The sequence below is a fragment of the Tachysurus vachellii genome, chromosome 13, assembly GCF_030014155.1.
Source record: "Tachysurus vachellii isolate PV-2020 chromosome 13, HZAU_Pvac_v1, whole genome shotgun sequence".
Taxonomy (NCBI): Eukaryota; Metazoa; Chordata; class Actinopteri; order Siluriformes; family Bagridae; genus Tachysurus; species Tachysurus vachellii.
The window spans coordinates 13,487,818-13,515,720 of NC_083472.1; the positions used below are offsets into that span (position 1 = coordinate 13,487,818).

The window sequence follows — 27,903 nt, forward strand, 5'->3', positions numbered from 1 at the left end:
AGGAGCTTGCGTTTAAATCGTCGAGTGATTCTCTTAATAAAATAAAAAAAATATTAAATTGTCAAGGATGGGGTTGGCACATTGTTTAACATTGTGTGTGTGTGTATATATATATATATATATATATATATATATATATATATATATATATATATATAGTAGAGATTGGTCATTAAGTTTACCAAGATACCAATACTTGATTGCAAATGTAAAGGGATAAACGAGTAAAAATGCATTTTCTTGGGAAACCTATTCACAGTCTCTTCAGCTTGATTGTTTCATTTCCCACCCATGTTATAGTTATTATTGGGGTTGTTAACAACAATTACCATAAAAGTTAGACATTGACAAATTAATGGTTACATGGTTAGTTTAACAGCTCGGTTTAGACAAACTTGGTTCTTGCAAGGAGAATGTAAATGGACAGATGAAATTGCGCCTTGTTTTGTTAGCAGACATTACGTTTTTTCTCATTTCATTTCGTGACAAGTTCTGCAGCTATTTAGCGCAGGGTCGATTTATACTGTACATATTATTCAGGAGCGCCACACAGTGGCCACTTAGAGTGTTGCAGCTTTTCAAAACACAGTGTGTCAGTAGGGATTAAACGCTACTCTTACTGTTCTATGTTGTAATAAACAGAACTTTCCTGTTCTATAGTCTAAAATCAGTGCATTGATATTTGCAATTAGATAAACATTTAATGATATCTATCTATATGCTATAAAAAGGCTAATCAGACTACCAGTCTGTTGCAGTCTGTTGCATTAAGTCCATGCATGCTCTATAGACTTCTCTAATGGTCTAATATATATATATATATATATATATATATATATATATATATATATATATATATATATATATATATATATCCATTCCTCATTTCACTGTGTGTGCAAGGTCCTACGTGCTTTTCATAAAAACGCAGGAGGAGAAAAAAAACGACGAATTTTCCATGACGACATTTCCATTCATGTAAAAAACAAACAAAACAAACAAAAAAAAACAACAACAGCGGGTTCACACAAGCAAGCAGAGTACAACGTGACTGGGATACAAATATTTAACCCCTAGACAAGTAGCGCGATTTATTATCATCAACAGGGGCCACAACTTTTCCCAGTCTCCAATGGGAAGGTGCTGAAGTGTGTACTGTATGTACTGTGTGTACCGGATTTGTCAATGAATTGCTGGGAAAAGGAGACAAAAATCATTTACTGTTCGATAATTTTCCTGTCTAAAGCAACTTTAAGAACAGCTACAGGAGTTAATATGGGGACAGAATCACGTATTAACGCACACTGTGTCTCATTTCAGACTGAGAGCGCACTGTGCGTGTGCAGAATACCATATTAAACAGAGTGGCCCTTACTTCCAGCCAAAAGGCTCTTCTGGGATTAAAAAACCCTCCTCCATCTTCTATCCCACCCCCACTTTCTGTGCAGTTTCGGACCTCCTTCACTAGGATGCTGGCCCTGTAGCAGTGAGCGTGTCACCCAGAGAGGACAGAAAAACTCAATGAAATCAAAGCAAACCTTTAACGCTTAATTTGACCGATATTTATCCCTGCGTTCAGTGTCAATGCGACGTTTCGGTTTCCAGCGCACAAGAACTACTTTTGGGTACCGTGAAGATTAATAGTAAAATTTAATCTTTTTTCTTTGTAAAAAAAAAAAAAAACATTATCTTTTTTTTTTGAACTTGGCTCAGACTTTATTTTGGTGGATTTTAATATCTTTGAAGACTTTAAGTCGTGCTCACTGTAAGCTTTTTGCTTTTTTTTCCCACTTCACCTCTTTGGCTTGGCCAAACTTTATTTCGGCGGGTTTGAACATCGCGTTAGTGGCTTTGGGCCGCTCGTGTATGTGATTGGTTTAACAAGTGCCTTTGTTCTCCAGCGAAGGAAGCATGGAAGCTGAGAACACCGCGGGCGGACCTGAGGAGCTGCAGCTCGAACCCTCAGGACCAAAAGCGGTAAGCAAACATCAGTCCATCAACATCTGCATCTTTGCCATTTTGGGTAATGAACAGTGATGGGAAACGTTTATCCTTTATTTTTCCATCAGCGATGAGCCAAATTTTCTCTTTCTGTAACATACAAGCAGTCAAATGCTTTGTAGAATTACTTTTATTGTCATCTATAAATGATTCATCTATTGAATCATCTATTGTTATTGTCATCTTTAATCTTTTAATCAAATTGATAAGGATAGTTTATAGATCCAGATTCACATTCATCAGTTATAAGTACTCTAACCTAGCTATTATAGGTTGTGCTTGATTTATAAGGCAAGAAAGAAAAAGATAGCCAAAGAATCAAGTTGCTCCATGGGGGTTTGAGGCTCCTGAGCAGTGGTCAGATGGAGGTCTCAGTGTGTGCTGTGACTCTGTTCTGAGAACGAAAGTGCTGAGAACATCTGGACAGAGAATGACCCTGCTCTCCTTTGCAGCTGGGGGGACATTAACTCCCCATCCTCCACCCCCCAATGAGGGTCTTTGGGGTCAGCAGTGCTTCTCTTTTCTACTTTCAGTTGCATTCACAAGAACGCTTTGCTGAGATTGTGAATGAAAATTTTACACCTTGAAAAGAATGTGTCTACTCACTTTGGTTTATTACTTAACTGCCTTATTCAATCCTTCCCCAGTATTTTGTATTGATTTACTTTGGTGCAGGTGCCTGTACCAACCCGATGTAGAGTGTAATATTGCATACTATAGATTTATAGGGGGTTTAATCCTTGTGCTTAAGAAAACAATTCTGCCAAATGTAACTGAGCTGGTTAATTTGTTAAAAAAAAAGAAAAAAGTGCACTTTACTTTGTACTTATTCTCGCATTAGCGTGCTGGGTCAATGCACAAACACTGCCATGGGCTGGCTGAATCCTTGGAAGTTGAGCAAGAAGGGCTGGTGGAGCACCAGCCTCTGGAGCAGGATGATCTTAACTTTGAGAGATGGAAGCCCAAGCCAAAGCCCAAGAGGACACTGCATGAAAAAATAGATGACCTGAAAACATACCTGTGGAACCCTGAAACCAAGGAGTTTATGGGGCGATCAGGAAAGAGCTGGAGTGAGTAGAAAGTAGAAGTGCATGAATGAGTGTGTGAATCTGTTTAATGACCCAAGTAAGTGTGTTTGGGGTTCACCTTCAGATTAAGCATGGTTTGGAAACAAAAGGCTTTAATTAGCAATGTTCTGTCTATGTCTAACAACCAAAGGCAAGTGAGTGCACAGCTTATTATTTTTGCTCCTTATTTTTGCGTTAGCTTTTAGGTCAGAATGAGACAAGAGGGGGCTTTGAACTATGCCTCTCTCATCCATGCCACTGCACACTCTGCTGGGAAAGCAAGTGCATATGTGTGTGCATGTGTCACTGTGTGGGTCTGAACTAAGTGTTTACATAGGTGCAAAGATAGCTGGGAGAAATCTGTACAAAAACAGACTGCCTGGGGAATGGTTCACCACGGGAGAGCAACTGTCACAGTCCATTCGCTGGCCAGGAATCACATTCCTATACTCAAAAACCCATCAAAAAAAGAATACACTCTCATGTCCCTAGCTAGAAAAGAACACACTCTCACGTCCCAAGTGTGCTATAGCTTTGCATTGTGCTTGTCTCCCAGGATCTCTACCATGCCTATGAAAAAGCTTAAAGCAGACTTTTTTGGCAAGTATCACTTCCTGTGGAGTTTTGCCGAGACAGTGATGTAGACTCACAGCACACTGAATCCCTGTTGGATTGGCAGTCGAACTGAAACGATATTCTCATAGCTAAAATAAATAATCACAGGAGCAAGCCTGTCTAGTGCCAATGTCATATAGTCTACAATCTTTTAAATCATACTGACTTGATTGAAATAGGCTTCCATTATAAGAGCGTTTCAGGAGCAGATAAAATGGACTGGTCTGGCAAGCTGCGTGAGCAGAGGAGGGGCCTCCTCAGTCTATAATGTGAATCTTGTGAAAGGAGAGTGTAGAAGAGTGTGTAGAGGCCTCACAATGCCAGAGTGGGGTGATCGAGCTCCTTGGAGCCACTGGTGGCTCTGGACGGTGGCTAAAGAGCGTCACTCTGATGGCAACCGGAGGTTCACTGTGTTCCTGAGTAAAAGGACAGCTGGGAGAATTCTCACTGAGCTTGAACAGAAAGGCCATTGTGACTGAGGGACACAAGGCTGGCTGCAGCTAGGCTCTGCAAAAATGCCTGTGCAGCAAAAGCCATTTCATTTAGTCTTTGTTTGATCCTGTTCAGACCCTTAATTGGAAATTAAAATTGAACACAATAGCTGCAGTCTGGTTCCATTCACACATGTTTGCTCAGTGTGCAAGTACAGCCAAGATTCAGACATGCAAGCAGCATGAATGAAAATAGTGTAGAGCAAGGAAGATGGCTAATTTGGTTAATTCTGTGTATTTACCTGATTCACGTGATTACATACACAAAAATAAAACACATTAAAATTCAACTAATTTAAATGAGATATGTGTAAAAATTGACAACACATCTTATTGACAACATGTATTTTCTCTTCTTCTTTTGTTTCATTTTAGGCCTCATTCTTTTTTTCTACTCTGCGTTATACATTTTCCTGGCAGCCATGTTTGCTGGCTGTATGTGCTGTCTCATGTGGTCCATCAGTCCTTATGCCCCGACCTACAATGACCGGGTGATGCCTCCAGGTATAAATCAAAATTCTTGAAAACCACCTCCATATGAATTCAAGTATGAATAACTCAGATTAATGTAAGAAATAAATGAATGGAAAACATTTCACAAAAAAAAAAAAAAAATCAGAAAATTATATTTAATAATTATTTTATTAACATAATCCAAGTACCTTAGGCAACTATGTATAATTATATGGCTTTTTTTAGGTCAGTTTATTATTACTGAAAATTTCTTTCCAATCCTAATCTCTGTGTTAAATCGTAGATATTGAACTATTTAAAGATTTAATAAGATGCATTAAAATATTTATCAATATACTTAATGATAATAACGCAGGAAAAGAAAATTTTATCAGCTACTTAAGTATTTAATATTTCTTAAATTAATTTAATTTTATTAAAAAAAATTTTTTTGCTGTTGAAATCAACAGGTTTGACGATGTCACCACATGTAGATGTTGTCCATGGATTTGAAATCCATTTCAATGCTTCGGATCGCAGCTCGTGGAAGAAATATGCAAAAGCACTGGAGGCTCAACTTAAAAGTGAGTTTTGTCTAAAAGGTGCTTTTGATGGAGTCAAGCAATTTGTCTTGTTTTCTTTAAAGTATGTATGTATATATCTTCCTGCCTATATGCAAATTTATTATTGTGGCAACTTTGCTCAGCTTTAGAGAAACAGTGGAAGGGGAATCCCTTTTGAACGCTAAGCACAGTCACACTGTGCTACTTCGGCCCCACTTTTGTGCTGATCCTTTTGACTGAGGGGCCTGAGAGGGTGTTTAGTCATTGTGTGCTTTATTTAATGCCTCTCTCTCTCTCTCTCTCTCTCTCTCTCTCTCTCTCTCACTCTCTCTCTCATACACCCCTTTACTTCCTGCACTGCATCTCTCCAGCCTATGATGACACAGTTCAGAAAAGGCGTAACATTGAATGCAAACAGGGCACATACTTCATGCAGGACAACCTGGAGGAGAGTGCTGAGAGAAAAGCATGCCAGTTTAAGAGGTCCTCACTGGGGCCATGCTCAGGCATGGAGCAAAAAGACTTTGGCTATGCTAATGGAAAGCCCTGCATCCTCCTCAAAATGAACCGAGTGAGTGAACGAACAATCAAAAAACCAAGAAACATGAAATAAAGGAATTGAAAGGAAGTACACATATGAAATAACGACTCATTAGAATCATTTTTGTACTTAAAGCCACATCTTGTTCTTAAAACGAACTACTAACTACTAAATGAGTCATACTTTTTTCAGTGGCTTGTTTGCATTGTGATTATTGGATGATTGACCTTTATTTAAAATGTTTCTTTTTTTAATTACGGCTACAATCTTATAGATTCTCGGCTATCTACCTGGTCATGGTACTCCAGTCAATGTGACATGTGCTGTTAAAGTAAGTAACATATTACTAAGATGACAACGAGCTGCATTTTTGGTGTGAATTTGTGCATCGTAGCTCTTGTCATTATGCGTGGAGAACGGGCACTGATTTGTGGGTGTGGCTTCGCAACCTTTACATCTGAAGAGTCTCAGGTTATGTCCTACTGTCTGTCTAGAAAGGGACACCGGAGGAGCTGGGAGAAGTAGAATTCTACCCCAAAAATATTTTTGACTTGATGTACTATCCTTATTATGGAAAGCTCAGGCATGTAAGTACACATTCTTAACCTAAATATTTTTTGTAGCATTTTAACAAATAAGTTTAATTCACACTTAATCAGAATGTTCATGATTTTGAATCAAATGAGTTTTTAAATTCTTGCTGTGTACAGGTAAACTACACTTCTCCTCTGGTGGCTGTTCGTTTTCCCAATCTCCAGCTGGACGCTCTTCTACATGTGCAATGTAAGCTAAACGGCAAGGGGATAATCAATGATTCACCGACCGACCGCTTCCTCGGTAGTGTGTCTTTTAATCTACAAGTTGGTGCGTAGTGTGGAAGTAGAAATGCAGAACCAACTTCTCAGTGCACATGATGGTTAAAATAGTCAAACATACCGTCTTTACCCATTACCCATTTACCCTTTACACATGTTCCTGCCTTACACATGTGTTTAGTACATACTTGCTTACAAACAAAATGCCCCAGTAGACTACTAAGAAGAGCAGTATATAATATTTAGAATACTATAGGAACTTAGGTTTTTTGTTTATTTTTTATCAAACATTAATATTTGCTACTTTAAGTGGGGGAAAAAAATCACAAATTAAGGTATTTGAGCCAAACTTGTTCAAATGTAGATATACACTGTACAGTAAAGAGGGTCAGTATTGGGTTTTTGGTGAGTTTACTAAAATATCTTTATCTAAAGTCCATCGTGTGTTTGCTTTCTTTTTGTACAAATCAAGAGATGTTTAGCTCTTAAGCCATACAAATGATTAATTGTTTAACCACCACTTTTATGAAGATATGAATGAATGAATGAACGAATGAACGAATGAATGAATAAAAGAAGAAGCAAAAAACAAAACTGGTGGTTTAATATACCAAAATTCCAATATAGCTAGTTATTCTAATGGAACAAATATCCACTTTATAGTACAAGAAAGAACAGACACAAGTATTGAAAATGTTATTTATACAATTGGCAGCCAGTTTGAATCCATCTTAAGTGCAAAAGACTTCTTGTATCTAGTTTGATTATGCAGTATATTCAAGATGATTTTTCTCTCTTCAGTTGTGTGTTAAACAATTATTCAATCATGAATGGCTTCAATTTGGGGGAAAAAAAAAGAAAAAAGAATGCCATTAAATCATTATATTTTAACAGACTTCTTTACACATCATGAACTAAACAGATTTTGTGTATTAGTAAATATGTATTTTCCTAAAATGTGGAATGAAGTTGATCTAAGATTATACAAATTATTTTCTTGTTGGATTCACACTGAAACCTAATGAAACCCTTTTTCAGCTTTTTACATGATTCCATATCCAGAATCACACACACACACACACACACACACACACACACACACTCTCTCTCTCTCTCTCTCTCTCTCTCACACACACACACACACACACTCTGCAAACTCATTTAAAGATGAAAAATCCTATACTTGTTTGGTTCTCTGTGAGAAGGATATCAACAGTATTATTTATTAATTGTCTTTAATTGACATGGTACAATTAGTTATTAACTGTGATGGCTAGATGGAAAAAGTGTAAATTCTTTGGTGGTGGTTCTTTGAGCGCAGTGAAAAACAGCACACGAGTGTTTCCACCTCATGTCTTTAAAAAGCACTCCTAATGTTCTAGACATAAAAAATAAAGATGGACCAGATTTAACCAAATGAAATGTGTGTTTATTTGATACATCAGGGAAAAAAAATACAATATGGCAGCAAACGATTGGCTACATAAGCTTTAGAAATTTCTCAATATTAATATAAGTGGGGAAAAATGGTACTTATGATTGATTCAACAGCACAGACCAAGATATCAAAATCAGGCATTTTATTGAAACATCTTTCAGTGAAGGTAAGGAACCATAAAGTGAAAAAGGCACACAATACTTAAGAGGTGACTGCACTCTAGTGTTCTTAGTGTTAGAATTCACAAAATGACAAATTTGACAGTTTTGCGCACGCACACAAAAAAGTCCACAGCCAGATCGAGTGAGTATTTAGACCTATACTGGACGATTCCAACCATAAAGAAGGGAAACCAGTTGGTTAAGAATTAAGTTACAAATACTCGCTCCAAATATTTATGTCCCCTGTTCCACACAATGTGCAAAGTGCAAGATTTTTTTTTATTTAATTTACATTTAACATCCAAGTGTTCCATGTCCAGGTTGTACAAAGTAATATGCCCATTTACATGAAAATGGATGAGCAAAACAGCATGTAGAAACAGCACAGAACAATCATTTATATATTTGATGTGAGAAATTAAAAATAGATAACCTTTTAAAAAGGTGCCATTTTTTTCCCCATGCATTTCAAACATTCAGTATAATGCCGGGAATTAATTGTACAGTATTCAACTCAGCAATGGTGTAGCAGCTTGGCACACTGCCTCTTCTGAATGGGAAGAAACGTCAGCAAAACATAAGTGATTTAACACAGGCAGCAAACAAACAAGTGAGGACTTCACAGAAGCAGTAAGTGCTTGAGTAGGATCAAGAAGTAAAAAGATTGAAATTGGATACAAGACAGAGTGGAGAAAGAACAGAGCAGAGCATGAGGCAAGCTGAAGGTTATAAGCAAGCGTTGAATATCAAGGGTTTGGGAGCGAAGTTATACAGACTGGTAGCCAGTGTGGCTCTTCCGCTGACCAACCAGGTAAGAGATGAGCACAAGGATGATTAGGAAGCCAAGAGCCACGCCGACAGCAATTGGCACAACAAAGCTTAAATCAGTATCCAGAAAGCACTCCTCCACTGCCGAGGAAAGAAGAGAGAAAGTTAAGTGTATTACTGAGGAGGGAAGAAAGAAAAGAAAATGTTTTTTTTTTTTTAAATGTTTTTTTTAAAAAAAAAAGGCTGGTTTAGGGAGGGAAAATTAGCTTTCTGTATGCATCACACACCATATTAGAATGAGGTTCACAAATCACTTTCTTTTTAAACAGGCTTCAGACTGTAGTGTACTGATAGCAGTTAAACCAAGACAGAACAAGTTAGCTGAACTGTTCATAGCTCCTGGTTCTGCTTCTCTGCCGTCCAATAAAATAGGCCACCAGGACAAGGAGGACAAGAACAATGAGGGCGATGCCGACTGCAAGAGGCACGATGAAATTCCCTGAATCATCAGCCTTGCATTCCTCAGCTGAGGAAGAGAGCATGCATGTGTGAAGAGTGATGAATGAGGAAGACCACGTAAGATGGGATTATTCTACTCAAACATTAAAACAGACTGCAACACATTTTATATTTAAAAAAAAAAATAATAAATTAAAAAAAATGAAAAGACCAGCCATTTCAACAGAGTGCCAGAATTTATTAAATATTTTACGCCATGAGTCAGAGTTCCCTTTATCAAGTTACACTGCCAAAAAAAAAAAAATAAAAAAAAAAAAGCTGAAAATTTGACATGTCTATCCATCTTTATTGATCAACGCCACCTTCAATAAGCAAGGCATGAATCTGAACAAACAAATCCAAACTGATCAGACAGCAACAAGTGAATTAGTTTAGCATAAACAGCATTTTACAGATCAGAGGTGCAGGAAAGAATTTACAGATACAAAAGGATTCTCAGCAACACAATCTAATGCAGACCAAAACAGATGGAATGATAAACATGAAGGTAATCAAGATTTAAAATGCTATGCTACATTGGATAGACAAGACATGAACATACAAGCATTCAAAAGACACCCTTCACCTTTGCTTATACCGTCATGTATGACAGTGCCATAGCATGCAGTTTTTCCCCCCAAAGTGATGCTTTACAATGTTCCAACCCAAAGATCTAGTTGAATGTAAAGTGACTAAAGTTTAGGACCCAAATAAAAACCACTTCTATAGAGAAACAACAAACAAAAAAAAACCTAGAGATACTGGATCACATGCACATCTTTTTGGTAGTTCTTCCCATACTTCAGAAAATAACTGAATCTTCTTTATTGAAAGCTCTCTGGTGCCATTAAAAATCATGTGTAGACAGCCAGTCAATGGAGTGCATGCAATTAGTTAATTTTCGTTCAGTAAGTCCAATGGAAGAAGAGTGCAGTTCAAGTTTAAACTTTAGCATTTAGTCAACTAGTAGCACTACTACAGAGCTTTAGGTTAGGAAAAATAGTCAAGCAACACATTAAGAATTGATCCTGAGGCAAAGCCAATCCAGGTGTGCAACAGGCCACTTGTATTCCTCACCATTTAGTTTGGTTCCTTCATGTACAGACAGCAAGTGACAAACTTGTTTCTGAACAATGTCATCCCTTTTTAAAACCCTTATTCTACAACTGAGTAATTTCTGTGAAAAGGTAATGACTGAAATTGAACTTGGGAATTTAATAACCCACTGCAACGATCAAACCACAAACTTTAAATTAACCTCCTTAAATGTTTGTGGTACGTCATAACAAGCAGAGTATAATTAAATTTAGTTAGTGCAGCAGAAGCAAGTGCAAGGTCTACTATAAAGCTATGGAAGAACAGAATTTCCCCATCATTGACCAATCTCCCTAAAATCATAGGGCAAAGTGTCAATTGTCATAGGACATGAGCACTCCAGTTGCAGAAAGTGGAAAGAGTTAGATAAATATTTCACTTGCTTCCAGTACTAAGGGGAAGATGGGGAGAAGAAAACAGGGGAATAACAAGTGCACACAATCACCAGGGCCCATGATTTTGAATCAGGTACAGAGATCACACTTCAGGTTTTAGTGCACAGAATCCAAGGAGCTGCCAAATTAGTCATTACCTTAAACAATAAACTGAAAGTGAGGCACTAGCCAATTGAAGGTTTAACAGTTGAAGTGGCCCAGGATCATGTTAGAGAACCTGATTTAATGAAGTATAATTTGAGATTTAGTGAGGTCATTACAGGGTCTGATATCCAACATAGGTCTTTCGTCGACCAATCACGTATGCAATCACTACAACGAGAATCAAGACAGCCAGAGCTGCGCCAACAATGATTGGGATTAAGAGGCTGGCATCATCCACTGAGCATTCATGGGCTGCAGGCAGAGAGAAGATGAACACAATAAGGCTGCAATTTCATAGGAACTGAACATTTAAAAAAAAAAAAAAAAAAAAAATCAAGCAAGCACAGAAAACTTGATTAGAATAGGATGTCTATGCACAGTCACACAATTAGGACTGTTTGATTTGAAGCTGTTTTATAAGTAGGCAAATCTTACCTGTGCTGAACTGGTCATTCATGACTCCAAATGGTTGAACTTGGAGCTCAAACGTATTCAAAATAAGAATGCCCGAGATGTTGAAACTCTGCTCCTTTTTGCACATGTATGAGCTCCCCAATGAAGCCTCCCACAGAGATAAGTTAGTACCAACAGCATTGAAGTTAGGGCCTGTGACCAATCAGATTTGCAAGAAAGTCAGTGCAGACAAAGAGCCACTTGAACATTCAACAATCAACACAGTGAAATTTACTTACCACTTCCAGGGACCACAGTCAAGTTCAAACCACTCAAGAAGAATTTGCTTGTTTGCTACAAGAGGTCATAAAATTCAGTAAGATTTGGATGGCTCAATGGGACACCATTACAAAGTGTCAGGAAAAGCTCAAATGGATAGTAACATGTAATGTGAACATGTACTCTGGGACAATAGTTAATGTCTACAAATTCAAAATCAGCAAATGTAAACTGAACCAGATCAGTGTATAAAGATCATACTTACATTGGTGAAGACAAACTGGACAATAATTTTATCTGATATCAGCATAAGTGCAGAGTCACTGCCATCGTTCCCACAAGTTCCACTGGGCTTAGTCACATTAGGATCAAGATTTATTGTCTGAAAGCCATCTCCCTGAATGGACAGACATGGTGACATTTAAAAATTAATAAATGAACGTTCATAAAATACTCATGACAGTGCCCTAATTGCACATACCATTCTAAAGCTAAACTGCAAACCCATCCTTGCAATCAGACATGCAGAGGAGTTCTGCTCAGCCCGGACAACATAATCTCCGACCTCAGGCACTGGCAGGGTTGTGGGTTCAGGGGTGGGGAGAGGCGTTGTAGCATTGGTGGGCTCAGGGGTGGGGAGAGGCGTTGTAGCATTGGTGGGCTCAGGGGTGGGGAGAGGCGTTGTTGCATTGGTGGGCTCAGGGGTGGGGGGCAGCGTTGTTGCATTGGTGGGCTCAGGGGTGGGGGGCAGCGTTGTTGCATTGGTGGGCTCAGGGGTGGGGGGCAGCGTTGTTGCATTGGTGGGCGCAGGGGTGGGGGGCAGCGTTGTTGCATTGGTGGGCTCAGGGGTGGGGGGCAGCGTTGTTGCATTGGTGGGCTCAGGGGATGGAGGAGCCATGGTAGAACTGGTGGACTGCAGGGTAGGTGGAGTGGTGAGTTCAACAGTTGTAGCATCACTTATGTCTAGAGCAGGCTGGGAAGTTGTATCATTGGGAAAATATGGCTCAAAGGTGGTTGCAATCCTTGTTACAGCATTGGCAGAACCTTTTGTTGAAGATGGGATTGTAGGTGGAGGGGTCTCTTCCCAAATTGGCTGATCGGTGGGAAACATGAAGCTCTTGGAAGGTGTTGACAGAAGCACATCAGCCTGCCCAAGAACTACAAAAAAGCAGAGAAATTTAGGTATTCGTCACATTTCAGTCACACACTGCCAAAATTTAAATAGTTAGCTGTGGCATGCTTATACACTATTCACTCGTTAAGGAACCATTTCTATAGAGGGAAGGAACCATTTCTATCCAACTCACCCAAACATGGGTAGAAGCTCAATTACTATTAAAACCAGCTTGTGAATAAGGGCCATTGATTTCAAAAACAACCTACCTGGCACTGATATTCAGACAACCTTAAAGACCTTGATTAGTAGAATCAGGTGCTTTAGATTAAGACAAGAACCAAACCATAATTGGCAATAATGATCTCATGATTTAGGTCCTCTAAACTAGGTCATGAACATGAAGAAATAGAAAACAAATAGTCCATGGGGTGGAGTCAGACCTAAACCTGCAGCTCCTACTTTGGCAGCCCTGTTGGAGCACATTTTAGCTTGGAAAGGATGGTTATTGTGTTTCATATGGCTCAGTGTGACTTGGATTAGGGTTAGGTAATTGGGTTCAGGTTTAGAACATGAGCTGGATCAGATCTAGAATCAGATTCTACAACCAGGGCCATCTCAGAAACCCATACCTTCTCTAACACCAACATAGCTCATTAAGAGATTCCTCAGATTTGTTAATCTGAGGAGCCTCATTAGAACTTCTGGCCCACAAGACAACTTCCTGCTGTCTTGTTGCTTCAGTATATAATAAGTAATTTTCCATTCCTGTTGCTTTGTCTGCAGGCATACACAGGTGTGATATTTCAGAGTAGGCCACGTTCCAACAATTGTTAAATGGCACAAAACTACAAGCAAGCATTTACACCTAAAGACTATGCTTCTGCCCCTGGCCTTTGTGTTTCATCACCATCGTCAAAAAACCCCCCCAAAAAAGCCATTTAAAAATGGATGTTTAAATGACCTGGGCCTGCAAACTGCAGTGCATTTTACACCACGAAGAAGTCACGTACAGGTGACTGGAGTTCACACTGACACTAAAACCCACCGTTCGCCGTATAATGATTAGCTTGGGGAATTTTACAGTGGTATCTCGTATGACAAGCGCTGCAGGTCACATGATGATGAAGAAAGACTGAAGCAGTGAAAAGGTGCAGTCACATGTACAAGAAAACACCTTAACGAGGTGCCAGTCAACTTCAATCACCACAATTTAGGTCATTCCACCGAACTCTAAAGTCATTGACTCGTTACTGTGAGCAAACACTAAAACGTCATACTTCTAAAACAGGGAATTCACAGTCCGTATAGCAGAAAAAAAGTCAGTTGAACTCTTTAGACTACAGAGAGCTAGCGAGAGAAAACCGTTACTTAACTAGCGAGCCGTCAAAATGCGTCAGACTTCAGCTAGCAAACATAACGGCTCTCCGGTCGTAAACAACTTAGCGTAAGCGCCGAAAACGTTGTTTAAACCCCACACAGAGATAAGTGATTAAAAAAACCACGACAAAAAAAAAAAACAAAACACAAAAACAACGAACTGTGAGTTACCTGTTTTACCAGGACCGGGAAGCTGTTCTGCTAGCCAGCGTTAGCATCCGGGCCTCAAATTTTGCCTTATAAAAAAAAAGTTGCTAGATTTTTGGTGCACTCAAATGAAAAGGTAGATTTACTTACCACACAAAGGAAGCAAAATAAAAAGGCAAAGACAGCGAAACATGTCCACGGTTACTTCCCCACACAGCTCCCAAAAAAACCGAGACTCCAATGTATATGAAACAAAAAGAGTTGAACCTGAGAGAGCAGCTGAAGCTGGGGGGTATAAAAGGCTGACAATCAGCCCAGCTGATAGGAAGTCACATGACAGGCGATATGCACCGCTGTGTTGCCATGCTTTAAAAACTCCTCCATAAACGGGGATTTTCTAAGCCAATGTGTCAAGTTTTTCTTTCTTACTTCTTTCTTTTTTTTCTTTACGTAAATAAATATAAGAGGAGATGAGACTGTCTCTGACTCAAGTCAACTTTGCTGGGATTTGTTTCAAGGATAGAGACTAAAACAAGACAGATATGCTACAGCTAACATAAAGTGCACATGATTTCATGTATGCAACATACAAGACAACAACAGGACACAATTTGGCTGAAAGATATTGCACAGGTGTGAGGTTGCATATTATATGAGCAATACAAAATGATCCAGTATGATATTTTGTTAATTTTTAGTGCAGGTAAGTGATAAAAGGTACAAGGATGAATGTGTACATAACAGAATTAACAGAAAACTCAGAAAAAAGATGGCTGTTTTGAACAGTAATATATAAGAAGATGCAAGATATAATCACAAGAATGAAGTTTGCAGATACACCGAGAAGTTTATTGTAGTATGATATGGAAAATTGGTGTCAGATAATACCTGCTTTTATCATTAGTGTCTGGGGAAAGAGGCTGTCCCTGAACTGCACTTATGCTTTACACAAGTGTTTTTGGGAGCCCGTGATTATAGTCCGGGCTTTCGTACTGCATCTGCATGTATTTTACTCAATTTTACAGGTCTATTCAATTAGTTGATGTTACATATGGGTTTATCAGTATAATTCCACACTGGTTACCCCAAAGCAACGAAAACAATCAATGATATCAGTCTATAGAATGTAAAATAGTATGCTGGTATATTTTAGTAGATAATCCTTATGTTATGTAAGAGAAAGGTTAAAATTAATCATTAATAAATGCAGTTGTTTTTTCATATTTTTTAAGGTCACAACAAAAATTGTTGTAAACCGCTTTAATGTTGAATGATGTCCCTGTGAGATTTAGCACTGAGGTCAGTGGGATGTTCTCCCTCCTTTGCATTTGTCTTTCAAAAGTGTGTGTGTGTGTGTGTGTGTGTGTTGTAGTCTATTTGGTCAATAAGTATCTTCTGTGCAAGATAGCATTTTGACACAACATAGACTAGTAAAAAAACACGTGATCATAACATGTGGTGTGAGGAAACAGACAGAACACCTGTTACTATAGTTACTTGTACTTTATTTCATTTCATACTTTGACACTGAAATCTTGTTATCGTACACGTCGTGCAGCTGAAACAGGTCTGGGGTGCCCCTGGTGGTAGGCCCACGTCAGGTCAACCCACGCGCACAGCGCAGCTGCTGAGCTAACACACGGAGCTAACAGGCTAACCACAACAGTATAGGAAGTACTTCCGGTAGGTCAACGTTTCGACTTGTAAAGTTGATCATAACTATTTATCAGTGGAATTACATAACAAACTCTACACTAATACGGTTATGAAACTTAATATGAATGCTAATACAACCGTTATAACATACAGCTGTAGTGTTTTGTGACCGAAATGAATTTGAATATCAATTTGAAGAATCTCACAAGCTTGTGTCCAAGAGGAAGCAATAATCAACCATCTTTCCTCTCTGCCAGCAATAACAAGAAAACAGGGGCTCTAACTAGGGCTACACTTTTCAATTTATTGTCTGTTTAACACTAAACACAGACCGGACGTCAGCTTTGGGGATTTTTTTTGACCCACACTAAGGGCTAAAGGATTATAGAAACGACTTCCACCGGCACGTCGAGCAGCAGCGCAGCATTTCTCAGATCACCGACTTGATTTTTTTTTCCTTTCTTTTTTTTCATGTTTCCAACAGGTTTACCTTCCCCTAATCCCCCAGCGCCAAGCCAAGAGGCCAGAGCGGCAGCTTCGGATGTGAGCAGCGACAGCAGCCTGACGCCTTGCAGGAAGAGGAAGATTCTCTGCTCCGACAGAGAGGACACTGATTCCGTCTCTGCGTCTCCGAGATCCCCTAAAGCAGCGTGCAATTCCTCTGCGTCCTGCTCTTCCTCCTCCTCCTCCTCCTCCTCCTCGCAGCACATCCAGAAGAAGTTGCGGTTCGAGGGGCGCTCGGAGTGCACTGGGCTGGATGTAAAGATGGCAGAAGAATCTCCGACCGCGTCGTGCTCCAAGGCGAAAAGCGCTTTTTTCTCCGGTCACGCAAACGGACTCACCAAATCCGCCGGATCCGCGACATTCACCACCAATAGCAAACCCGGAGCTGCTAAGAAACTTGTGATCAAAAACTTTAAGGGTAAAAACAGCCGAAACCACTGGCCTCTAAAGCCCCATTTCTGTTTGTTCCCTTTCACGCTTCGAAAATCGACATTTATTTACGTTCACGTTCAGACGGACGTTTGCACGCAGGTGTCAAGTGTGTGTACGGTTTGTTGTCTCTTAGGAAAATCACCCTGTTTATGTTTTAAACCGTGAGCACTGGGGCTCGAGCTCCATAATAATAATAATACAAGTACTTGTGTGTCGGATAAGTTGTTACTGGTGCATCAGTTATCAGTATTAGGGCCTGGAAGTGCCAAATATTCTGCACTGATAATATGAAAAGCCTCCAAGATGAACCACTAAACCTGAACCACTAGCTTGTTATTAGAAATCCACATTGCAACTAAATTTTATGTGTGTGTATATGTGTATATATATACACACACACACACACACACACACACACACATATATATATATATATATATATATATATATATATATATACATATATATATATATATATATATATATATATGTATGTATAAATATATAAAATATACACACATATATACACACTTCATTATCCAGGACTGGATTTCTTGTATTACTGTTGTACACAATATTAAATATACTGCATACTAGGTGCTGTAACAGGTTCAGTTTCTCATAATCCTTAAAAGTTTACGAAACTGAAGAACTATAGCAAAGCTGCTTATAATAATAATAATAATAATAATAATAATTATTATTATTATTATTTAGCAATATTTTAATTCCATGTGTCTGTCATCATACACACACACACACTATTCTATACTATATTTTATATTTTTGACAGAAAAGCCAAAATTGCCTGAAAACTACACACGTGAGACATGGCAGAAGCTGAAGGATGCAGTGGAAGCCATTCAGAATAGCACGTCAATAAAGTACAATCTGGAGGAACTTTATCAGGTGGGAAAATAAGTGCTCAGATATTACTACCATTACACCTGCTGAGTCACTGTTACAACAAATAGTGATGTCCTCGTTCAGCCTGGCTCCTCGATTTCTTTCTGTGACAAACGTTTGTCCGTGTTTATTGCAGAAGTATTGCTACCCACCTTGCTGTATGTTTTTCCATGTACACACGTTGCCTCTAAATCTATATATATTTTTTGATTCTTTCAGGCTGTTGAGAATTTGTGCTCCCATAAGATATCTGCCAAGCTGTATAAGCAGCTGAGATTGGTTTGCGAAGACCACATTAAGGCACAAATCGATGAGTTTCGAGAATATCCTTTTCAGCATGTTGATTTTGCAGAGTTTGCTGTGTTAAAAGCCTCATTTTTGCAAATCAATGTGAAGTCTATGACACACAAGCAGTGATGAAACCAGAGTTAAATTGTGACTGAACTGACATGATGATGATGATGATTATGATGATGAAGTCTTTTTTTCTTAACCCTGATGTCACGGACTCTCTGGACAGTGTGCTATTCTTGAAGAAAATAGACAAGTGTTGGCAAGATCACTGCAGACAGATGGTAAAAGAACTACATTTAAACTAACCCCTTTAGTTTAATTCTTCTGTTGTCCATCATATGAGAGTGGTGTTTGATGTGAAGGCACTGTTTGGGTTTCGGTAATAATGCAACTTGGAAAGCTTATTAGGGGAAATGTATAGTATTGATGTGAAATGATGTGCAGTGGTTTTCTCCTGGGGTTTCACTCTAGCTCTATTTTATTGCATGATATTAGCATGTGTTGATGTGCTGTTTTAATTATAGTAACATTAAATTCAATATTTCTCTTTAGCATTTGTATTTAGAATATTTTATTATATTTAGTTCCAGTTTTTTTTTTTGTGTGTACTTCTTAGAAACTTGCTCTTGCATATGTTTCTTACATGCTTTCTATTACAGTTTAACATTTAAACTAATGAACTCTTTCTCTTCTTGGCTTTGGTTTTTCTTCAGATCATGATTAGGAGTATATTTTTGTTTTTGGATCGCACATATGTTTTACAAAATTCAATGCTGCCATCAATCTGGTATGTATCAATTTGCTGTAAGTGTAAAAAAAACACGACAGATATATTCTTTTTTTTGTTTGTTTTGTTGGAGACTAGTATAGACTAATAAGTCCATATTTTTTCATATTATCTTTAGGGACATGGGACTGGAGTTGTTTCGTTCCTACATTATCAGTGATTGGAAAGTACAGAGCAAGACGATTGATGGGATCCTACTCCTCATAGAGAGAGAACGCAACGGGGAGGCCATAGACCGCTCTCTCTTGAGAAGTCTGCTGAGCATGCTGTCTGACCTCCAGGTACTCCTAAATCACTCCGTATGTGTTGGATAAGGAACAAAACACTACAGCGTGTACTGTTCTGGGAAAACAATCAATTCCAGGACAATGTGAAGCAGAATTTATTATTTCCTATATGTCCTGTAGTGCTTTATTCCACCACTACTACTACTTTTGCAATATTTTTGTGTGCCTAGATTTTATAATACATTATAAAATGAAATTTCATACATTGAATGTTACTTTAATTGTTGTGGAATGTACAAGGATCAGGTTAGGTTAGGTCATCACTGACCTAGAATCAGCCTCTCTTACTGATGCAGTGAGGAACTGCAGAGCTCTCGCTCATAAAAGCTTTCCAATGTCAGAGAATCTAGCTTTACATTTAACTGGTACAATCTACTGACAATGGAAACTCCTCCGGAAAAAAAAGTCAATCTGTCCTCACATGAGATTATGTTGTACATCTGCCATATACAGCAAGCTTCTGTGTAAGGATTTCTATGGAAATCACAAATTCAATAGAACAAACGCTTTATGTTAAACTTTTCATTTGTCTTGCATGCTCTGTTGTTGTCAGTGACCTGCTGATGGAAAATAAATGAACAGCGTCTTACCAGATAAACTGAGAATTATCAGTGCTATGACAAGCTTATTTTTACTTTTGTTGGTCCTGGCTGCTGCATTATGGACTTGTTCAGGACCAATACACAAACTAACCATTTACTAAAACTCACTTTTAGTGCTGTTGAAACTTTGTAAAGTAAAGGACATGATTAAACTCAGTTTTTGGGAAATATTTTTAAGCTTTTTAAGCTTACTCTGAAGTAGATAATGTTAATCGGGAAATATCAACAGCGCTGATTTTTATATTTTTCTAGTTGTCTTTTTTTTTTGTAACTGCAACCTCTATTCCTGGGTGGAATAGCATGGGGAAGCCACTAGGGGCAGCAGCAGCAGAACTACAGACAGGACTTTTTCCTACAAACTGCTTGCTTTAATAACAAGGAAGCAACACAATTTACATCAGTGTGCTTTAGTACAGTTTACATAAATAGGTAGAGCGATAGATGTATTTAAAGCCACACATGTCTTCTTGTGTTTCTTGCGAACCTAACAAATGTTATATTCATAACTTATATTGGTTGTTATTGTAACAGGGAATAATCATTAGAGAGCACAAAATGCTTAAGTTGATTAATAGATTTAAAAAGAAAAATCTTTAAAAATCTTTTTCTAGATTCTTATTCCATGATTCCTGTCATTTGTGGCTGCTGTTCTGGATTTTATTTATTTATTTATTTATTTATTTTTAAATGTCTCATACTTTTTTCATACAGATTTATCAAGATTCATTTGAGCAACGCTTTCTGGAGGAGACAAATCGGCTGTATGCTGCAGAAGGTCAGAGGCTGATGCAGGAAAGAGAGGTGATGTATTTGTTTAGTGTCTGCTTTTAGACTGGCCTCTTCTTATTCCCTATACTGGCACAAATATTATTCTGGTCTGTGTTCTGCAGCTCAAAAAGCTCAGTATGTACAAGCTAAAGCTATGTGGTAATCCACTGGGCCACATTTAATAATTAAAAAAGTTTTGTCCAGTATGGAGAAGCTGAATTTTCTTTATACTCAGATCATGCTGATCACCTGTAAATCAAATGACACTCACAAAACTCCATACAAGTTCAAGAGCTGGCAGCTGAGAGCCTGAAATGAAGGTTGACAGTGAAGGTTGAAAGACAAGTGGCAGTGATTTTGACTCAATTGTACGCCAGTGAAAATCTTTATTAATGTTAATATTAATAGAGAACAAACAGCATTGTCCATCCACCATTTTATTTGGCGGCATTTCTTTTGCCAGAATTAAATAAATTTTATTTGTCTTAATTTATTGGTTACGTTGATAAATGCCAATATGATCAAAGGACTTGTTTTTACAAAATGTTCTAGGATATTGTTAATCTTTGTCCAAGTGACTTCAGTGTGTCTTCTGCATGCTGTAAATGTAATAAAAACAACCAATTAAAACTTAACAGTAAATTCCGTATATAAAACTGCTCTAATCCACAGTAAAGATCTTGTGCAAACACTCTTAACATTGACTTACTGAATCTAGCTTGATACATGAGGTCCTTGTTCAGGCAAATGGTGATTTCCATTTAAAAAAAAAAAGATTTTTAAAGTAAATGTTTTTTTCTGAAGGTGCCTGAGTATCTCCATCATGTAAACAAACGCTTGGAGGAGGAAGCAGACAGAGTCATCACATACTTGGACCAGAGCACACAGTAATGATTAAACTCATAATCTGCCCTTAGAAAACTACATTTTTAATGGTTTTTGGAAATATGAATAACTTCCTGTGTGATATGTTGTAGAAAACCTCTCATTGCCACTGTGGAGAAGCAGTTACTTGGTGAACATCTAACAGCAACACTTCAGAAAGGTAACTCATGAAAGAAAGATTTTTTTTCTTCACCTTTCAGAAAAAGCGTAATTTAGAGTGCTGTATAAAGTGCTTTGCTTGTTTTTTGCTGTATAAAGTGCTTTGCTTGTCACAAACCCATGTTTGTGGAACGGACGGTTTTATTTAAAATGGCGTTTATGCTTATTTTAAAACCATCCACTATTCTGAAATGCCGAATAAATTTGTACAAAAGAACAATAACGTCTACACACATTTATTTGCACGTGTTTTTTGGTGACACTCGTTGTCGTGTTGTTTGGTGCGAGGGAAAAATCTCAGGCTCTTTTAAAGACAAATGAAGGGAAATAAAAAAGTATGACGCAGAAATAGTAATATATAGTGATGTGTTAATGATGTGTAAATCCAACACGCCCTGCTATTTTGATGTTAATTCTAAAGCAGGCTTAACTACATTTCTGCCTTAGCTTAAAAGTTTTTTTGAATCAAAGTGTGTAATTACATATCAGGGAAGCAACATGGTTTTCCCGAAAATAAAGCTTATGTTACATCATTTTGCCAAATGTTCGTCATGTTGTGTTAGGGTTGAATCATCTGCTGGATGAGAATCGTATCCAGGACTTGTCTTTGCTGTATCAGCTGTTTAGTCGAGTTCGGGGGGGAGTGCAGGTCCTTCTGCAGCACTGGATTGAGTACATCAAGGTAAAATCCAGATCTGTTAATCTTAATTAAGCTTCAATTAAAAAAAGTTCCTGCTTGCACTGATATGACCTTTTTTTTTATTGCTACAGGCCTTCGGTAGCACAATAGTAATCAATCCTGAGAAAGACAAGACAATGGTGCAGGAACTGCTGGACTTCAAAGATAAAGTGGACTCCATCATTGATATATGCTTCATGAAGAATGAAAAATTTGTAAATGCCATGAAGGAAGCTTTTGAGACCTTCATCAACAAACGGCCGAACAAACCTGCAGAGCTCATAGGTGAGGAGCCTCGAAATCTCTTGAGTCCTTACTGTTTATTGCAAGATTTAAACTCTTAAGAATTTACAGTCCTGGAGGTTTAAAGCCACATTCCTGTGTAAATATTATCATCATTTTCTTTTAGCAAAATATGTGGATTCAAAACTGCGGGCAGGAAATAAGGAAGCCACAGATGAAGAACTCGAGAAGATGCTAGACAAGATTATGATCATATTCAGGTTTATTTATGGTGAGATCTTTTTGTATTCACCACCAAAACCAACAGGCAATATCAGTGTATATGGTCATGCTGGAAAGATTGTATTTATGAGTTGGACGCACACAAACGACACACACCACAAAGTCGTAAGTCTGTGGAATCAATAGACACGGCATTTGTAGCTGATGGTAAATTTGTTGAAATTGGATGTTTACACGTCTCAGAATCTGATTCCGGTTGTTAGTTTTATTCAGCAAGAGTTTAGGATTTAAGCATTGCATTTCAAGAATGATAGTATGGTGAAATCACAATATAATATGTAATGTTCTTTACAGTTTCTTCATAAATGTTTTAAAACATACACATGTATATGATGTGCATTCTTTATTTTTCATTTTTGAGTAAAAAAAAAAGTTTTTTTCGGGCTGTATTTTTTTTTTTTTATGTTAAGAGACCTCAATCTTGCTCCAAACACAGTGACTGGGACATAACTAACGTCGTAATTACAACTTTCCAGCTCGTAAAATCTGTTTGTAAAACACAATATTTTACATATTTTGTTATTACAACTGAGCTTTCTTTTGTTTAATAGGCAAAGATGTGTTTGAGGCCTTCTACAAAAAAGACCTGGCAAAGAGGTTGCTGGTCGGAAAAAGTGCCTCCGTCGATGCTGAGAAGTCGATGCTCTCAAAACTGAAACATGGTAATTGCTGCACGTCCTTATATTGCTGTATGGCTGTGATTCATTGAATCAGATTGTTTATTGTGTCACTATTTCACCAATAACCATCTGAACAGTGTGAGCCAATGCTGAGCCAATACTGATTGCCTTTTTGTCATTGATTTAGAATGTGGAGCAGCTTTTACCAGTAAATTGGAAGGAATGTTCAAGGACATGGAGCTCTCAAAAGATATTATGGTGCAATTCAAACAGGTAATTGTTTTTTAATTGGAGTCCCTTTGACTGAGTGCTCACATGGCCTCTTAACATCTTTATCTTTCTGATGTCTCATCTCAGTACATGCAATGCCAGAATATCCCAGGAAACATTGAGCTGACCGTGAACATTCTCACTATGGGTTACTGGCCAACATACGTCCCCATGGAAGTTCATCTGCCTGCTGAGGTTTGTTTGGTAAATTAAAAAATAAATAAATAAACAAGGCTTTATAAGTTTTCTGAACTCATAATTACAGTGAATCAGTGCTCATGTTTTTATCCTCTAAGATGGTAAGACTACAAGAAATCTTTAAGACCTTTTATCTTGGGAAGCACAGTGGAAGAAAACTACAGTGGCAGTCGACATTAGGACATTGTGTATTAAAAGCTGAATTTAAGGAGGTATGAAAATTTTTAAATGCATATTCATAGAAAAGTCATGCGTACATGAACAGTAAATAACACCAAGCCATCAGCTTGTAGAATGACATTTCTCATTATGCATGCTGTGAACCAAAATAAGCCCTGAGACAATTTCACCTTATCTCTGTCTTTGTAAAGGGGAAGAAAGAGCTGCAGGTGTCACTGTTTCAGACATTAGTTCTGCTCATGTTTAATGAGGGAGAAGAATTTTCCTTGGAAGAGATCAAACTGGCCACAGGAATAGGTATGTGTAAATCTAGGTTGTTTTTGTTTTTTATACTCAGTTGAAAATCACTGGGTATGTTTTCTGACTTGCGAGGATGAAGCATAGTATTATTTTGAGCTTAAAGAAACATACAAAAATGCCACAGTCGTTTAGTTCCGGACAAAAATGATGAAACTTCACAAATTTCTGCAGTTACTTTACCGTGAGCACTGGACTTTAAGTAAACATTTTAGTAAAACAGCGTGACTTAGGGTATCTGCCCTCCAGAATCACAATGGCTAAGGAGCCACATCGTGTTTTACCCCAGTGTTTGTTAAAGACGTCTAGTGGGATTACACCATGAATGTCACAGTTTGAAGGTTTTGGATACTTACATATGGACATTCTGGACTATTTTCAAATCTAATTGTATTTGCATTTTTTTAATTTTTAATAAAATAATAATAATAAAATAATCATAAATTGCGACCAAATGAAAATGCATATTTGGTTTACACAAAACCAAAAGTCTATTGCAGTTACATTTCCTATGTCTTATAAAACCCTCTAATATCTAAATAGCTTTTGCTGTTTTACTTCCTCTGCACTGTGTATGCAGGCTGCCAAAATTTAAATGGAATTGCTCGTGCCCGTGTATTTGCATTCCTGATGCCTTTCATTGAAATCTGTCACTCAATGATGTGGTGAGAGTTTAATACAAACCGTGTATGCATTTTAGAACAGATGTCAGTCACACTCGACTACAACGAAGGAAAATAGCAATATAGATATAAGAATATTTAGTTCAGTTCCAGTTGTCATGCTTCAGTCAGAATGAAAGCCTTAAATACAATTTTGTTTCTTTTCACTTATGGGAAAAAAACAGATTTTAAAATGGTGTGAATAAGATTGAGATAAAAGCAAAAGTGAAAACTGCAGTTTTCAAAAGTATGCAAAATTTATTGTACACATGAACAAAATACAGCCCTGTGTTTCTAATTATTATTTATATATTTTTTTTCTCATTAGAAAAAGTTAAGCAAAATATTTAACCAAATATAATAGTGAAAATAAGGTTCATACCAATACTTACAGAGGACGGAGAGCTGAGGCGTACCCTCCAGTCCCTGGCTTGTGGCAAGGCGAGAGTTCTCACCAAAACCCCCAAAAGTAAAGACGTGGAAGATGGAGACAAGTTTTCCTGCAATGATGATTTCAAGCACAAGCTCTTCAGGATTAAGATCAACCAGATCCAGATGAAAGAAACGGTACACACCCGATTGTGATTCATAATCAAATAAATAAACTCTGGTCTTACAGGTAACTGAACCTTTTATTTGATGCATGACAGGTGGAGGAGCAGGCAAGCACTACAGAGCGAGTTTTCCAGGACCGGCAATACCAGATTGATGCTGCCATCGTCCGCATTATGAAGATGAGGAAGACTTTGAGTCATAACCTCCTTGTGTCTGAGGTTTACAACCAACTCAAGTTCCCTGTGAAGGTGACATCAAATGTTTACCTTTAATCTTGTGTAATGTTTTGTAATATATGTAATAATAGTAAATGCAAATGCAAATATAAGAGGTGCATCTCAACCAGATCCCTAGTTCATTAGGCAGGGCACTGATTAGGGAGTCAACCATTTTATGGGCTTTCTAAATCACCATATCCTTCCAGTGCACCGGAACATTCACTTCATGACAAATCCCACAATGCCTTGCAAAAATCAGGGAGCATCAATACTCTGTGTGTTTCGTTACTGCAAATCATGTCATATTTTCCAAAGCTTTTGAGGTCGAAAAAAAATGGTAGACGAACTCTCAGCCAACATTAAGTAACTTGTTATTGTTGTAGCACCACTCAAATGATTACTTACATTAGCCATTTTTAACTCTAAGTGTTTAATGACAAAGTATTTTCCATAATTTATTTAAAAACAACACAAAGAAAACAAGACAGTGGTTTAGTTGTACAGTGTGGGTTTGTAGTTATGTCACTGGAAGTTGAGTCATCAGTGAACCAGTGTCCAAACTCTACATGATGTACTGATTCACAAGCTAGGGAGCTGACTGAGACGCGTCTATGGTGATCTGTAGTAATAATTATAATATACAAAGAAACCCAATATTTCATACATAGAAATTTAAGTTTATGTCATGTGTTTGTCTCTGCATTACAGCCTGCTGATTTAAAGAAGAGGATAGAGTCGCTCATCGATAGAGACTACATGGAAAGAGACAAGGAGAATTCTAATCAGTACAATTATGTGGCTTAGAAAGAGAGAGAGAAAAGGAAAGGAAGAGTGGAGAATAACAAGAAAGAGGAGGCTGTTCTCAGTAAACATGTGAAATAGAAGCCTTCAGCTATCTTAACCCTCTTTAATCCAGTGACCGACAACTGAATGGAAATTGTTCTCTGGGGTATGTTTTCGTCTGGATTGCATGCCCATTAAAGAAATGTATTCTTCAGTGTCAGAGCTCCTCTTTTTGAATTGGACAATCCCAGATACATGATTTCCACCCTTACTTTTTTTTTAATTTGCTTAAAGGAAAAGTGTATTTATTTTTCAGAATTGGTTCCAAGTCCATTATGTTCAGGATGTCCTTTTCTGTTTATTTTTAAGTCACATTTCCTTTTATTTCACTGTGTATCCTGTGCAAAATGTTATTGCGTGTGGAGGAAAAATGGAAAAAAGATATTACTAATAAAATGAGACATTTGTTTAGTGCTGTAGCAACACGAGTATATAACATTAAAAACAAGGTTTCACATTTCTAATGGGAAACCTGTACAGACAGAAACAAAGCTTCACTACTGGAGACTGATGGGTCACAGGTTAATTGAAAATGGTCAGAAGGCACGAGGCAAGCCAAATTGGAAGTACTTAAACTGTGCCAAACTAGATACAACCAAGCACTCATTATGTTATAGGACTAAATCATGCTGCTAAACTTGTCAATACATCTACTCGTTTCTACCAAGAGGTTTTGTTTTGTTTTGATTTGTGTTTAAATATGTCATGCCCACACCCACCCTGCAACCCATCTTGGCATGGATTTATTACCACAGTTTTAGTCAAGCTTTGGACAAAATCGCAGGAATGTTAAGGATGGTTTTCTAATAAAGATTCTTGTTTTGTTGCAGTTGGAGGGACAACTCTGTCTTTTAAAGTTTACTGGGAATTAAGTTAATGCAAATGAACAATTTTTTTTCAGAAACTGAACAGTATAAAAGCACAGCAGTGTCATAATTACCTTATCCTAGTATCTCCATGTTTGTATTCCTTTGGCATATTACACTGAGAAGCTCCTGTAAGGCATCACTGGACGGATAGAGTTGTATGATTATATTGTTTCGATAAATCAGAATTGGACAAGTATCTCTTGTCTGAATACATCTGCTTGTTTTTATTGCTTCAGATTAAACGGCTGTTTCCATTATCATGTCCTTTTCTATTCTGCTGCTTTTTGAAAAATTAAATCATTAAAGTTTTCGGAGGATTTTTATTTTACAAGGAGGATTTTTATTTTAA

General features: G+C 37.7%; 3 protein-coding genes across 5 annotated transcripts; 2 read left to right on the plus strand and 1 right to left on the minus strand.

Annotated features, from left to right (window-relative positions):
- The first annotated feature begins 1,472 nt into the window (after window positions 1-1,472).
- On the plus strand, window positions 1,473-7,386 carry atp1b4 (ATPase Na+/K+ transporting subunit beta 4). Of its 2 annotated transcripts, none has more exons than XM_060884760.1 (9): window positions 1,473-1,625; window positions 1,902-1,977; window positions 2,843-3,071; window positions 4,550-4,678; window positions 5,098-5,211; window positions 5,562-5,761; window positions 6,006-6,062; window positions 6,226-6,318; window positions 6,442-7,386. In XM_060884760.1, the coding sequence occupies exons 1-9, from the start codon at window positions 1,585-1,587 to the stop codon at window positions 6,601-6,603; spliced, it is 1,101 nt and encodes a 366-aa protein (XP_060740743.1). In that variant the 5' UTR covers window positions 1,473-1,584; the 3' UTR covers window positions 6,604-7,386. The 2 variants fall into 2 exon arrangements, with proteins under 2 accessions (XP_060740743.1, XP_060740744.1); XM_060884761.1 differs by having other exon boundaries at window positions 1,487-1,765.
- Window positions 7,387-7,953: 567 nt separating this feature from the next.
- On the minus strand, window positions 7,954-14,666 carry lamp2 (lysosomal-associated membrane protein 2). 2 transcript variants are annotated; one of them, XM_060884762.1, is made up of 6 exons: window positions 14,509-14,666; window positions 12,199-12,875; window positions 11,983-12,114; window positions 11,738-11,792; window positions 11,481-11,651; window positions 7,954-9,439 (listed from the first exon to the last, which is right to left on the minus strand). In XM_060884762.1, exons 1-6 carry the CDS (start codon window positions 14,549-14,551, stop codon window positions 9,291-9,293), a joined length of 1,227 nt encoding a protein of 408 aa, XP_060740745.1. In that variant the 5' UTR covers window positions 14,552-14,666; the 3' UTR covers window positions 7,954-9,290. The 2 variants fall into 2 exon arrangements, with proteins under 2 accessions (XP_060740745.1, XP_060740746.1); XM_060884763.1 differs by lacking the exon at window positions 7,954-9,439 and adding an exon at window positions 9,698-11,297.
- Window positions 14,667-16,051: 1,385 nt separating this feature from the next.
- On the plus strand, window positions 16,052-27,811 carry cul4b (cullin 4B). The gene is made up of 20 exons (XM_060884856.1): window positions 16,052-16,936; window positions 17,744-17,859; window positions 18,076-18,179; window positions 18,362-18,431; window positions 18,864-18,937; window positions 19,056-19,218; window positions 20,538-20,627; window positions 21,399-21,481; window positions 21,572-21,639; window positions 22,202-22,320; window positions 22,410-22,602; window positions 22,727-22,831; window positions 23,394-23,504; window positions 23,650-23,735; window positions 23,820-23,927; window positions 24,029-24,142; window positions 24,302-24,407; window positions 25,464-25,636; window positions 25,720-25,872; window positions 26,551-27,811. The coding sequence occupies exons 1-20, from the start codon at window positions 16,486-16,488 to the stop codon at window positions 26,644-26,646; spliced, it is 2,583 nt and encodes an 860-aa protein (XP_060740839.1). The 5' UTR covers window positions 16,052-16,485; the 3' UTR covers window positions 26,647-27,811.
- Window positions 27,812-27,903: the final 92 nt, after the last annotated feature.